The 12236-nt window shown below is 45.6% G+C and overlaps 1 protein-coding gene across 1 annotated transcript in view; it reads right to left on the bottom strand.

Moving 5' to 3' along the window:
* The window catches only part of TCF7L1 (transcription factor 7 like 1), a 186846-nt gene that overhangs the window by 18663 nt on the left and 155947 nt on the right, over positions 1-12236 (bottom strand). The window contains exon 4 of the mRNA XM_061155241.1: positions 6472-6555. Coding sequence (XP_061011224.1) covers positions 6472-6555 — 84 coding nt within the window. The remainder of the gene's footprint in view (positions 1-6471; positions 6556-12236) is intronic.

Below are 12236 nucleotides of genomic sequence, written 5' to 3'. Positions count from 1 at the left end.
AATGCGAAGAGAAACTGGACCCAGGAGCAGAGAGGGGTTCAGAGGTGGGCATCTACCTGTACCCAGATCACTGATTCTCCAACCATTCATAAATGCACCCTGAGAACCTATTCTGCCAGGCATTATGACAGTTGCTGTGTAAACAAATATGAACAAAACAGAGTGAATTTTACCTTGAGTTGGTTATACTCTGGAAGCCAATTTATTTGCCTTGTATGGTTGGGCACTATGTTCCATGGAGAGAGTGGAGGGCCTGAGAAGGGGCCGGGTATGTGGGGCCACAGTGAGGGGTCAGGATAACAGTCCACATGCAATAATCAGACATTACTACTTAGTTATTAGAGCTTGTTTTGAAGGCACACAAATTCAAGTGGTAATAACACTTAACTCCATCCCCAGCCTGGCCTCGTTATGGCTTGTTTATATGCATTTCCCTGACAGGCAGCTTCAACATGACTCACTCCATCTCTCCAAGTATGCAGGCTGTTTCCTTCACTTGCCCTTTCCCCAGGGCCAAACTCATCTTAAAACATTTCGCTCATGATTCCAAAAGAAATTTCATAATCAAGTCTTTTCATTTTTCTGAAAAAAAAAAAAAAAAAAAGTGTCCAAACCTCCAACTACTTCCAGTAATCTGGTTACCTGCTGACACTTCCAGCCTAGAAAACCTGGCCGACAGCAGACCGGAATGTTTTCTGGTCTCTGCTTCCCTTTTGCCTCTGTTTGTAGTGAGGGCAGTGATTCTCAAATCTGGTTGCCGCTGAGAACCTGCTTCCCTTTTGCCTCTGGTTTGCAGTGAGGGCAGTGATTCTCAGTTCTGGCCGCCACTGGGAATCTTCCAGAGAATATTCTGGCTTGTGTGTGATAAACTATGGTACTAGCCACCACCCCAGACCAGTTTAATCATATTCTTGGGAGCACTGATGCTAAATTCTATAAGTTTATTATCTCTGTTATCTGTGTAATGTGTCTGTTTGGTCTGACATCTAATTTCAAAATTCATCACCTCCTAGTCTGCTAAATCAACTGTATTTTTAATTTTTAAAATTCTTATTTATTTATTTGCCTGCATCGGGTCTTAGTTGAGGCACGAGGAATCTTCGCCGTGGCATGTGAGCTTAGTCACCCTGTAGCACATGGGATCTTTAGTTCCCTGACCAGGGATCAAACCTGCATCCCTTGCATTGGAAGGCGGATTCTAAATCACTGGACTGCCAGGGAAATCCCAACAATATTTTATTTAATTTCTTTCAGATTTTATTATTATTTTTAAAAAATATTTTTAGTTATTTATTTGGCTGTGCCAGGTCTCAGCTGCTTCATTGCAGCCTGTGGGATCCAGTTCCCTGACCAGGGGTTGAACCCGGGCCCCCTGCATTGGGAACATGGAGTCTTAGCCATTGAACCACAGGGGAAGTCCCTATTTTATTATTTGTTTTCTTTAAATTGAAGTATAATTGCTTTATAATGTTGTGTTAGTTTCTGCTGGGCAACAAAGTGAATCAGCTGTATGTATACATATAACCCGTCTCCCCAAACACTCCTCCCATCTCACCACTCTAGGTCTTCACAGAGCACTGCGATGAGCTCCGTGTGCTCCATATAGCAGCTTCGCATAACAGTATTTTAATTGTTCTTTCCCCTCTCCTATTAATAGCAGTGCTAGGGGTGGTGGGCAATCCCAAAGAAGGGCAATGCCAAAGAATGTTCAAACTACTGCACAATTGCACACCTCTCACACACTAGCAAAGTAATGCTCAAAATTCTCCAAGCCAGGCTTCAACAGTATGTGAACCGTGAACTTCCAGATGTTCAAGCTGGATTTAGAAAAGGCATAGGAACCAGAGATCAAATTGCCAACATTGGTTGGATCATAGAAAAAGCAAGAGAATTCCAGAAAAACATCTACTTCTGCTTTATTGACTAGGCCAAAGTCTTTGACAGTGTAGATCACAACAAACTGTGGAAGATTCTTCAAGAGATGGGAATACCAGACCACTTTACCTGCCTCCTGAGAAATCTGTATGCAGGTCAAGAAGCAATAGTTAGGACTGGATATGCAACAACATACTGGTTCCAAATTGGGAAAGGAGTACGTCAAGGCTGTAGGCTATCATCCTGCTTATTTAACTTATATGCATAGTACATCATGCAAAATGCTGGGCTGGATGAAGCACAAGCTAGAATCAAGATTGATGAAAAAAAAGAAAAAAAAAAGATTGACGGGAGAAATATCAATAACCTCAGATACATAGATGACACCACCGTTATGGCAGAAAGTGAAGAGGAACAGAAGAGCCTCTTGATGAAAGTGAAAAAGGAGAGTGAAAAAGCTGGCTTAAAATCCAGCATTAAAAAAAACGAAGATCATGACATCTGGTCCCATCACTTCATGGCAAATATAGATGGGGAAACAATGGAAACAGTGACAGACTTTATTTTCTGGGGCTCTAAAATCACCACAGATGGTGACTGCATCCATGAAATTAAAAGATGCTTGCTCCTTGGAAGAAAAGCTATGAGCAACCTAGACAATATATTAAAAAGCAGAGACATTACTTTGCCAACAAAGGTCTGTCTAGACAAAGCTATGGTTTTTCAAGTAGTCATGTATGGATGTGAAAGTTGGAGTATAAAGAAAGCTGAGCACCAAAGAATTGATGTTTTTGAACTGTGGTGTTGGAGAAAACTCTGGAGAGTCCCTTGAACAGCAAGGAGATCCAACCAGTCCATCCTAAAGGAAATCAGTCCTGAATATTCATGGGAAGGATGCTGAAGCTGAAACTCCAATACTTTGGCCACCTGATGTGAAGAACTGACTCACTGGAAAAGACCCTGATGCTGGGAAAGGTTGAAGGCAGGAAGAGAAGGGGACGACAGAGGATGAGATGGTTGGATGGCATCACCAACTCAATGGATATGAGTTTGAGCAAGCTCCAGGAGTTGGTGATGGACAGGGAAGCCTGGCGTGTTGCAGTCCATGGGGGTCGCAAGGAGCTCAGTTCAGTCACGACTGAGTAACTGAACTGAACTGAGAGGTGGTGGTGGTGGTAATAGTAGCAAGCTAGCAGTTATTGAGGCTTATTTTGTGCAAGGCACAATTCTAAACTCATTACAATGCATGGGCTCATTTTCACACAACTCTGAGGTCAACTCCTTTCCTAATACCTATTTTATAGACGAGGAAAACCAAAGCAAAGAGAGATGAGGTAATTTCCTGAAGCTTCGCAAGTAGGAAGAGGCAGAGCTTGGATTCAAACCCACTTTATTACACAATCTCCAAGACACATCGTCCTCCCTGGGCATTTCAGGTTTGGCTCCCATTCACACACACGTGTATCTCAGATAACAGAATGAGAAGCTCTGACTTGAAAATGGAAGACGGTGGTCTCCTTCCACTTTCTAGAATATCAAGTTCAGGTTTTCTCCTATGAAGTTCTCTTTAAGCGTTTGAGGCCTGTTTTTCTGCTTTTCTGTATGAGAGTACAGAGTGTGATAATACACAACTTCCTAGAAAAGTATCTATTTTTCTATCTACAATGTAATGTACCCACTATTCATGGTTTTCCACTCTCAGACATAACATGAGCCCCTGTTCCACCAGCTGTGCTGAGATGTCTCGCAGTGGCTGCAGGTTTGTCTGGTAGTGGACGCTATGGGTAGAGAACCTTGTGGAGAGTTTAGGGATTTCATGTATTTTTATGTCACTTACACTGAGATAATAAGTGAGGATGAGTAGTTGATTTATTTGAGGAAAAGGGTGTAAAAAAAATGGAATCATAGACAAGGCAAAAAAATTTGGTAATGTGTATTAATACAGCAATAGTCTTTCCCATACTCATGAATGAATGAGAGAGCTGGACCATAAAGAAGACTGAGTGCCGAAGAATTGACGTTTTCAAGCTATGGTGCTGGAGAAGACCCTTCAGAGTCCCCTGGACTGCGAGATCAAACCAGTCAATCCTAAAGGGAAATCAATCCTAAATATTCACTGGAAGGACTGATACTGATGCTGAAGCTGAAGCTTCTATATTTGGCCACCTGTTGCAAAGAGCCGACTCACTGGAAAAGACCCTGATATTGGAAAAGACTGAAGGCAAGAGGAGAAGGGAGTAACAGTGAATTAGATGGTTGGATGGCATCACTGATTTCAATGGACATGAATCTGAGCAAACTCAGGGAGACAGTGATAGACAGAGAAGCCTGGTGCACTGCAGTTCATGGGGTCTCAAAGGGTTGGACACGATGTAGTGACTGAACAACAACAATCCATACAGTCTCCTGGGGCCAACAAAAGAATTATAGGAAGCAGAGGACTGAGAAAAGGTGGGCAAATGAGTGCTGTTAGGTATTAGGTGGCAAACAGATCAGGGATGGCGGTGGAAGGTCTAGCTCTTGTGTGAAGTTGGGTGGTGAATATTAGAAGAGAAATATAGGAGGAAGAGGAGGGCTCGTGGCAGGCTTTTTGTTTTATTTTTCAGAGTTGGATCACTCTGTGCAGCAGGAGGGATGGCAAACTCAAAGAGTCTATGTGCTTGTTTTAAAAATAATTCACCTCCTCTAAATGCAGATGGAGATTTTTGAAGATATGCAAACAACAGGATGTGAAGGATGCTGGATGGGGATGTGGCACAGGATGGGTGGGGGGCATGAGCAAGGATTTGAAACAGTTAAAGAGGGCTTCCCTGGTGGCTCAGTGCTCAAGAATCCACCAGCTAGTGCAGGAGACTTCACTTCCATCCCAGGTCCAGGAAGATTCCACATGCCTCGGAGCAACTAAGTCCGTGCGCCACAACTCCTAAGCCTACACTCTAGAGCTCAGAAGCTGCAACTACGAAAGTCCAAATGCTCTGAGAGCCTGTGCTCTGCAACGAGAGAAGCTACCGCCATGAGCTGAACACCACAGCTAAAGAGGAGCCCCTGCTCGTTGCAACTAGAGAAAAGCCTGTGCAGCAATGAAGACCCAACACAGACAAATAAATCGAAAAAAAAAAAAAAAAAAAAAAAAATTTTTTTTTTTCGTTGGGATGCCCAGTCCTTGACTGACCACTAGTGGGCACTTGCACCTCGCACTTGGCCACCAACAGTTGTCTTGGAAATCTAGAGGGTCACAGGCAACTTCCAGGCCTGCCCACCCCCGCCATGGGGCATGTTCTTTAGGCTGCCCAGATCTTGGTTGACAGGCCATAGGACCTCTCAGGGGAGCCTGTTCCGGATGGCTGTGACAGTCACCTGAGAACTACACCGGACATTGGTCAAGGGCTCAGACCCGGGAAGCTGGTCTCACGATTACTGGAAATCATACAAGCTCACCGTGCCATGACTTATCTCTCTAGAGATACCTTCTTTCTCCTCAACTAAATTCTAAATTCTTTTTTAAGCTTTTTAAAAAATATTATTTTTTATTGATGTATACTCCATGGGTGTGCTGTGTGCTCAGTCATGTCTGACTCTTTGAAACCCCATGGATTGTAGCCTGCCAGATTCCTCTGACCAAGAGATTTCCCAGGCAAGAATACTGGAGTGGGTTTGCCATTTCCTCCTCCAGGGGATCTTCCTGACCCAGGGATCAAACCCACATCTCTTGCATCTCCTGCACTGGATTCTAAGCTTTTAATGAAAAAAAGACTGTCAGGAGATCTTAAAATAAGAGGAGATGAAATATGAATGAGATGAAATTCTACATTTGGGATTTGCTTGCAAACAACCCAGCATGGTGGAAGGGGGAGCGTGAGTGAGGAAAACCATTGAAATTTTACAGAGTTAAGTTTTAGAAGCATCATATATTCCCAGGTCTCCCTTCTACCTGTCTGCTCTGTGTTTCTGAGACTCATTGCACTTGAACAACATTAGTCAGCTTGTGGGGCACGTGGGTTGCCCCAAGCTCCTAAGAAAGCCCAGGAAAGAGGGATACAGGGTTCTAGCTGGGTGCATCTCCTAGCCTATCAATTTCAGTCTGTCGCAAGCCCTGAGGTGAGGAGACTGATCCCATTGCGCCTCCTCCCAGGACCCTCCACACCTTGTGACCGTGTTGCCTCGGACATTGATAGAAAGACCTCGATTGCCCCTGGGGATTTTTGTTTGCATATATTTTAAATTAATTCTTTCCTATAACATCTGGTACAGAACAGCCTCTTCAACTGTTGCTATGCAGCTCCGAAGAGGAAGTGAGGGCTGTGAACCGAGCTCGAGTGGGAGAGAGAGAACCGGGCTGCCACGGTGGAGGGGCGGCGGAGGAGGACCAGGGTCACCAGGCAGGGGCAGGGCTGGCATTTCTGATCACATGACATCCCGGGTGGTGTGTGCATGTGCCGAGGTGGTAGCGGTGGGGACAGGCAAAGGCAATACTCCTGACCGTCTGGCTCACACACTTAGGACAGCGCTGCTAGACCTTGGGGAAGGTGGAGGCAGAGATATGGGACAGGCTCAGTGATAGTGTCCCTTCTGCGCTTTAAGAAGAAACAGACTTACCAAGTGTGCTGGCGACGGTGACCTGGCGTCCTTGACTGTGGCGCTGGCGGGGACATCGAGGAGCGGCCATTTCATCTGCAGGTACTACACAGGGGACAAAAAACAATGTGGCTGGTGAGAGGGGGCCTCGCAAGAGCTCCAAGTGAGCCAGGGCCAGGGGTGGAGGGGCAGACATCAAGCTTCATTCGACCTACACGCTCCTGACTGGGTCAACGTCCAGAGAGTGGAAGAGAGCAGAGCATACACCGACACCATTGCCAACACCAGCCCCTCCATCATTTCGGGGTAAACGCATGACAGCACAACTAACACTGGTGAGAGTCGTTAGGTGTGAGACAAGCAAGACTCATCAAGGGACCCAGGGCTCCAAGATGGTGATCCTGCCTGTTCAGTTCCATCTCTCACAGCATCACACACAACACTTCCCAGGAAACAGCCTCTCCAGAGCAGTCTGGGGAATGAAGGAATATGAACCATCTGCCTGACACCTCCAGGGTCATGGGGAATATCTGTCCTTATTCAAGGATGTGGATCTTTACTTCGCTGTAGTATTTCTTGATCTTGAAAAGATTTTCCAGTATCCTGCCCTCTCCCATGCATCACTGCAAAAATGCCAACCAAACCATCCCTAATACACACACACACACACACACACACACACACACACACACACTTACACATACACTTTAAGTGAAAAGTGATCTCCTCAATGCCAGCCTAGTAGTCTTGGGCAAGACCCTGGGAGAGAGTGTGTAGAGAGGCAGTGAGGGGCTCTGGAGTTGGGTGTTCATGGGCTCAGGTTCTCACTCCGCTAATTATGCTGTGTAACCCTGGATAAGTGTCTTGACAACTCTGAACTTCAGTTTCTTCATCCATAGAGCAAGGCGATTATCACTAACTTGACAGGTTGTTGGAAGGATTAGGGACAGTGTCAAGTCTTGAACACAGTCCTGTGCCCATGGATGGCGTTTGATAAATGGCAGCTATTATTTTCATAAGCAAACCATTAATCTTTGCCGGGAGCAAAACACACATGCTGGCTTAGTATCAACACTGATACGGTGCTTCTGGGCAGCAGACCAGCCATGCAGGCTCTTTGCAGAATTCTTGAGGTTGCTTTGAAAATTTGAGCTCTCATGGGAAGTGATGGCTCCAGGAAGTGTTCCCCCAGGGAGAGAGAAAGAAGTCTTTGAATTACCCCCTTGCTTCAATTTCAGGACTGGGGAATAAAATCGTGTTTTGGCTTGAGCTCTGAGCACAGGTCAGGAAAGGAGGATGGACAGTATCCCTTTGCTCTCCATCAACCACAAAAATATGACTGAGAGGGCAGGGGCTGGACTTGCCACAAGGTGTCCACAGGCAGGAATCACAACCCAAGGACACATTAGCCAAGGCCCAGGAAGTGGACAGACAGCAGCTGGGGTGGGCCAAGTGGGCCCGGCCATGGGAGGTAGAAATGAATGGGGACCCCGTGAATAAGGACAGGTCCATTCTGAGCCCTCTGGTACCCTGCCTCTCCCCCAACTGAGAGTCATCTCTGTCCCTACCTCCTGCCGATCTTATCTGCTTCCTTCCTTCACACCCCCACTCATCTATTTCCCTTCTCAGAGCCTACATTTTGTAGAAGCACTAACTGCGATTTATATGCCTTTGGCAAGTCAACAGCACTGGACAAATGTATCATTAGTAAAAACTCATTTCCTTAGTGAATAACAACATTTGTGACACCCTGACAGTTTTCACAGCAGACTTACATATGTAAACCAGTTTAATCTCCATGGCAACTCTACCATGACATGCTGGGGTGGCTGTCCTAATCTGCAAGACCAGCTAATGGAAGTAAATTCAGGGTAGATGACTTGCCCCCGTTATGAAGAGCTGGAGCTGAGGTCTCTGGACTTCAAATCCCACACTCTTCACCACAACATGAGTCATAAAGCTTTTCTTAACACCATCTTCTGGAACATTCCATTGCCCCCCAGAGCCTTTTCTTTGCTCTGATGGGTTTTCCTCTCTCCTTTTATGTCTTGAACAGGGCTGGCCACCCAGAAGTTGAAGGAATACATACATGGCAATGTATTACTGTAGGAACTATTGAGGTGGCTGAAGCTTGCATGTGAGTACTAATTATTACACTTGTGTCTCTACAACCACAAATACCTGGTGAAGTGTTCCAAATTTACCCACCTCCACATGAAAACACCAGTGTTCCTAAAATCCATCAACTCTTCCAGCATCTGATTCCCTAACGACAGGCACAAGGGTCAACACTGAACACTCTTTACTCTTGTTGCTTTCCAGGGATGTTCTTAGACACGCATGTTGGGGTGGTCCAGAGGAATTGATCTAAATCCTGATTTGGGACAGTGCTGGAGTTTGGGCTCTTTAAGAATACTATCTGCTGACCTTATGGGCTGGTAGACATAGCAAGCTTGTAGGATTCTTGCAGTTTCTCAACTGCTACACCATTGACATTTGGGGCTACAGAGGTCTTTGTTGTGGGGGCTGTCCTGTGCATTTGAAGATGTTTAGCAGCATCCCTGGCTTCTACCTACTGAATACCAGTAGCACTCACTCTTCTGCCTGGTTATAATAACCGAAAATGCCTCCAGACTTTGCCAAATTTCCAGACTTCACTAGTATCTCTGGGAGGGGCAAAACTGCCTATCTGTGTGTTTGTGTGTGTGTGTGTATACACTCTTTTTCATTATAGGTTATTGTAAGATATTGAATACAATTCCCTGTGCTATACAGTAGGACTCTGTCTATTTTATACATGGCAGTCTGTATCAGCTACTCCCAAATTCCTAATTTAGCCCTCTCCTACCCCTTTTCACCTTTGGTGACCATAAGTTTATTTTCTAAGTCTGTGAGTCTGTTTAGTTTTGTAAGTAAGTTCATTTGTATCATATTTTAGATTTCCACAAAAGTGATATCATATAGTATTTGTCTTTGTCTGAGTTACTTCACTTACTATGATAATATCTAGGTCCATCTATATTGATGCAAATAGCATTATTTTACTATTTTTTATGGCTGAGTAATATTTCATCATGGGCTTCTTAGGTGGCTCAGGTAAAGAATCTGCCTGCCAAGAAGGAAGAGCATGTTTGACCCTGGGTTGGAAAGATCCCCTGGAGAAGGAAATGGCAACTCACTCCAGTATTCTTGCCTAGAAAATCCCATGGACAGAGGAGCCTGGTGGGCTATAGTCCATGGGGCCGAAAAGAGTCAGACACGACTTAGCAACTAAACAACAACAACAACATTCCACAGTGTATAGGTACCACATCCTCTTTATCCATTTATCTGTCAACGGATGTTGAGGTTGCTTCCGTGTCTTGGCTACTGTAAATAGTGCTACTATGTACATGGGGGTGCATGTATCTTTTCAAATTACAGTTTTCTCCTCCAGATATATGCCTAGGAGTGGGATTGCTGGATCATAAGGTAACTCCGTTTTTAGTTATTCCAGAGTGGCTGCTCCAACTTACATTCCCACCAACAGTGTAGGAGGGATCCCTTTCCTGCACACAGGGTCCATTCTCACTAATTATAGCTGAAACCTGGAAGCTTGGAGGGTGGCTAAAAGATCTTTAGCCTGGTCCACTGCTGAAGTCTGGCTCCTCACAGATATAGCAGGCAGGCGTGGAGAGGGGCTTCAGGGCATCTTCCCAGGACCCTTCCAGCTCCAGCCGATCACGGAGGTTGAGGGTGTGGCACATGGTGGGCCTGTGTTCAGAAACAGTTCATTCCAAAAGGTAGGGAAATGGAGGGCTGTCATTTCCCTCTTTCTTCTCTTTGGCTGTTTTTCTTTGTTTTTTTTTTTTTTTAAGATTTTGAAACCAGTGGTGGGGATAAGGAGTGGGGAGAGACCTGTAAGTGTTGGAGCCCCTGCAGCTTGCTGTCATGGAATATCTCTACATCATAATTCCGAGGAAAGGAGCCTTCTAAAGGGACAGCTGAGCTTCCCAGCACCACAGGCTGGGACAGAAGGAGCCAGCAACACCCCCCTGTAAGTCTTCCCAACTGCATCCCCAGACCTTTGGAGGTGCCTGTGCGCTCCTGAATTCCTAAGCCAGGCTCAGCCCGATGTTCAGCGGAAATAAATCTCTCTTGGCTGTAATTCTCATGTGCAAGCGGCCAGCCCCATGGGGCTCATCACTCATTGGTGGAGAACATGTTCTTGGGGATTAAGAGATGTGTGGCTGAGCCTAGATGCTCTGCATAGTGATGGCATGTGGGCAAAGGAAAACTGCTGGTTTCTCCAAGCCCAGCCTAGGCTCCGTCCAACTGGCCACAGCTGGCTCCTGACCAGTGTATCATGGTTGGACTTCAGCACCTCCCTACTAGGGGATGCTCAGTGGGATGGAACACAAGGGACCTGCGGGGCCTCAATGCACCGATGGCCAAGCAATAGCAAGAGTCACCACTTATGGGATAAGCACTCTCTTTTGACTCTCAAAAAAACAGAAAGAATGGTGAAGACCCAAATGGTGAGGACTGCTAACCCTCGACTTACAAATGCTACTTAACATGCTGTTGTGTGCAGTGACTTTCTGAGACAGGCCGGGTAGGCAGCTTCCCAATCTTATTGAATCTGGGAAACTCTTCTCTGGGTGTGAGGGTTCCATGGAACACACTTGAGGTTTTTTAAGTGTTTTTTTAAAAAATTTTCTTTTCTTTTGGCCAGGTCGTGCAGCACGTAGGATCTTAGTTCCCTAACTAGGGATCAAACCAGTGCCCCCGGCATTGGAAACGTGGAGTCTTAGCCACTGGACCACCAGGGAAGTTTGCTGCCTCTACTTTTTTTCATAGTTGATTTACAATGTTGTGTCAGTTTCAGGCGTATAGCACAGTGATTCAGTTATATACACACATACATATACATACATACATATATAGGAAGATCCGGTATTGTGGTTCAGTTAAGCAGAGTGAGGCTGTGGTTTAGAACATGTCTTTACCTTGTTAAGGAAGGATGATTCTATTCCTATTTTCAAATCTCTTTCACTGGGACAGTTGTTGATTTCTCTTAGGATCTACCGAAAAGGTGGTTTCTCTTATTTGACTCAGACCGGAGATTATACCTAGAAACAGATTTCCTTACACTGAAGCACCCTCGCATTCTCCAGGTAAATCCTATTCTATCACTGTGGCTTGTTTGTACTTGTGTGTATTGTACAATGGTAAACATGAATATTTTCAGATTTTTACTTCTATATTCTTAAGTGAGACTGAACAGTTTTCTTTCCTTCCTCCCTTTCTTTCTTCCTTCCTTGCTGACGTCTTTATCCAATGTTGGTATCAGCACTGCCTGCCTGTGGGCTTGGTTGCATCTGACTCTCTGCAACTCCATGGGCTGTAGCCCGCCCGGTTCCTCTGTCCATGGAATTCTCCAGGCAAGAGTACTGGAGTGGGTTACCATGCCCTTCTCCAGGGGGCCTTCCTGACCAGGGATCGAACCTGCGTCTCTTACATCACTGGTAGGCAGGTTCTTTACCACTAGTGTCACCTGGGAAGCCCCACTATCAGTGTTATTTTGGCCTTATTATTTATAAGGGGTGCTCCTGCTCTTTTTCTGAATGTTCTGGATCCTTTCAGCATCTTGGGCCCCTCCCCAGCCCCTCCGTGGGGATAGCCCTTGGCCAGGTGGGAAGGGGCTTCCTTGGTGGCTCAGACAGTAAAGAATCCACCTGCAATGTAGGAGACCTGAGTTCAAACCCTGGGTTGGGAAGATTCCCTGGAGGAGGGCATGTCAACCC

Source organism: Dama dama, chromosome 11 (genome assembly GCF_033118175.1).
Source record: "Dama dama isolate Ldn47 chromosome 11, ASM3311817v1, whole genome shotgun sequence".
Taxonomy (NCBI): Eukaryota; Metazoa; Chordata; class Mammalia; order Artiodactyla; family Cervidae; genus Dama; species Dama dama.
Note: the sequence above shows the minus strand (reverse complement) of the source record. Positions and strands in the feature narration are given on the sequence as shown.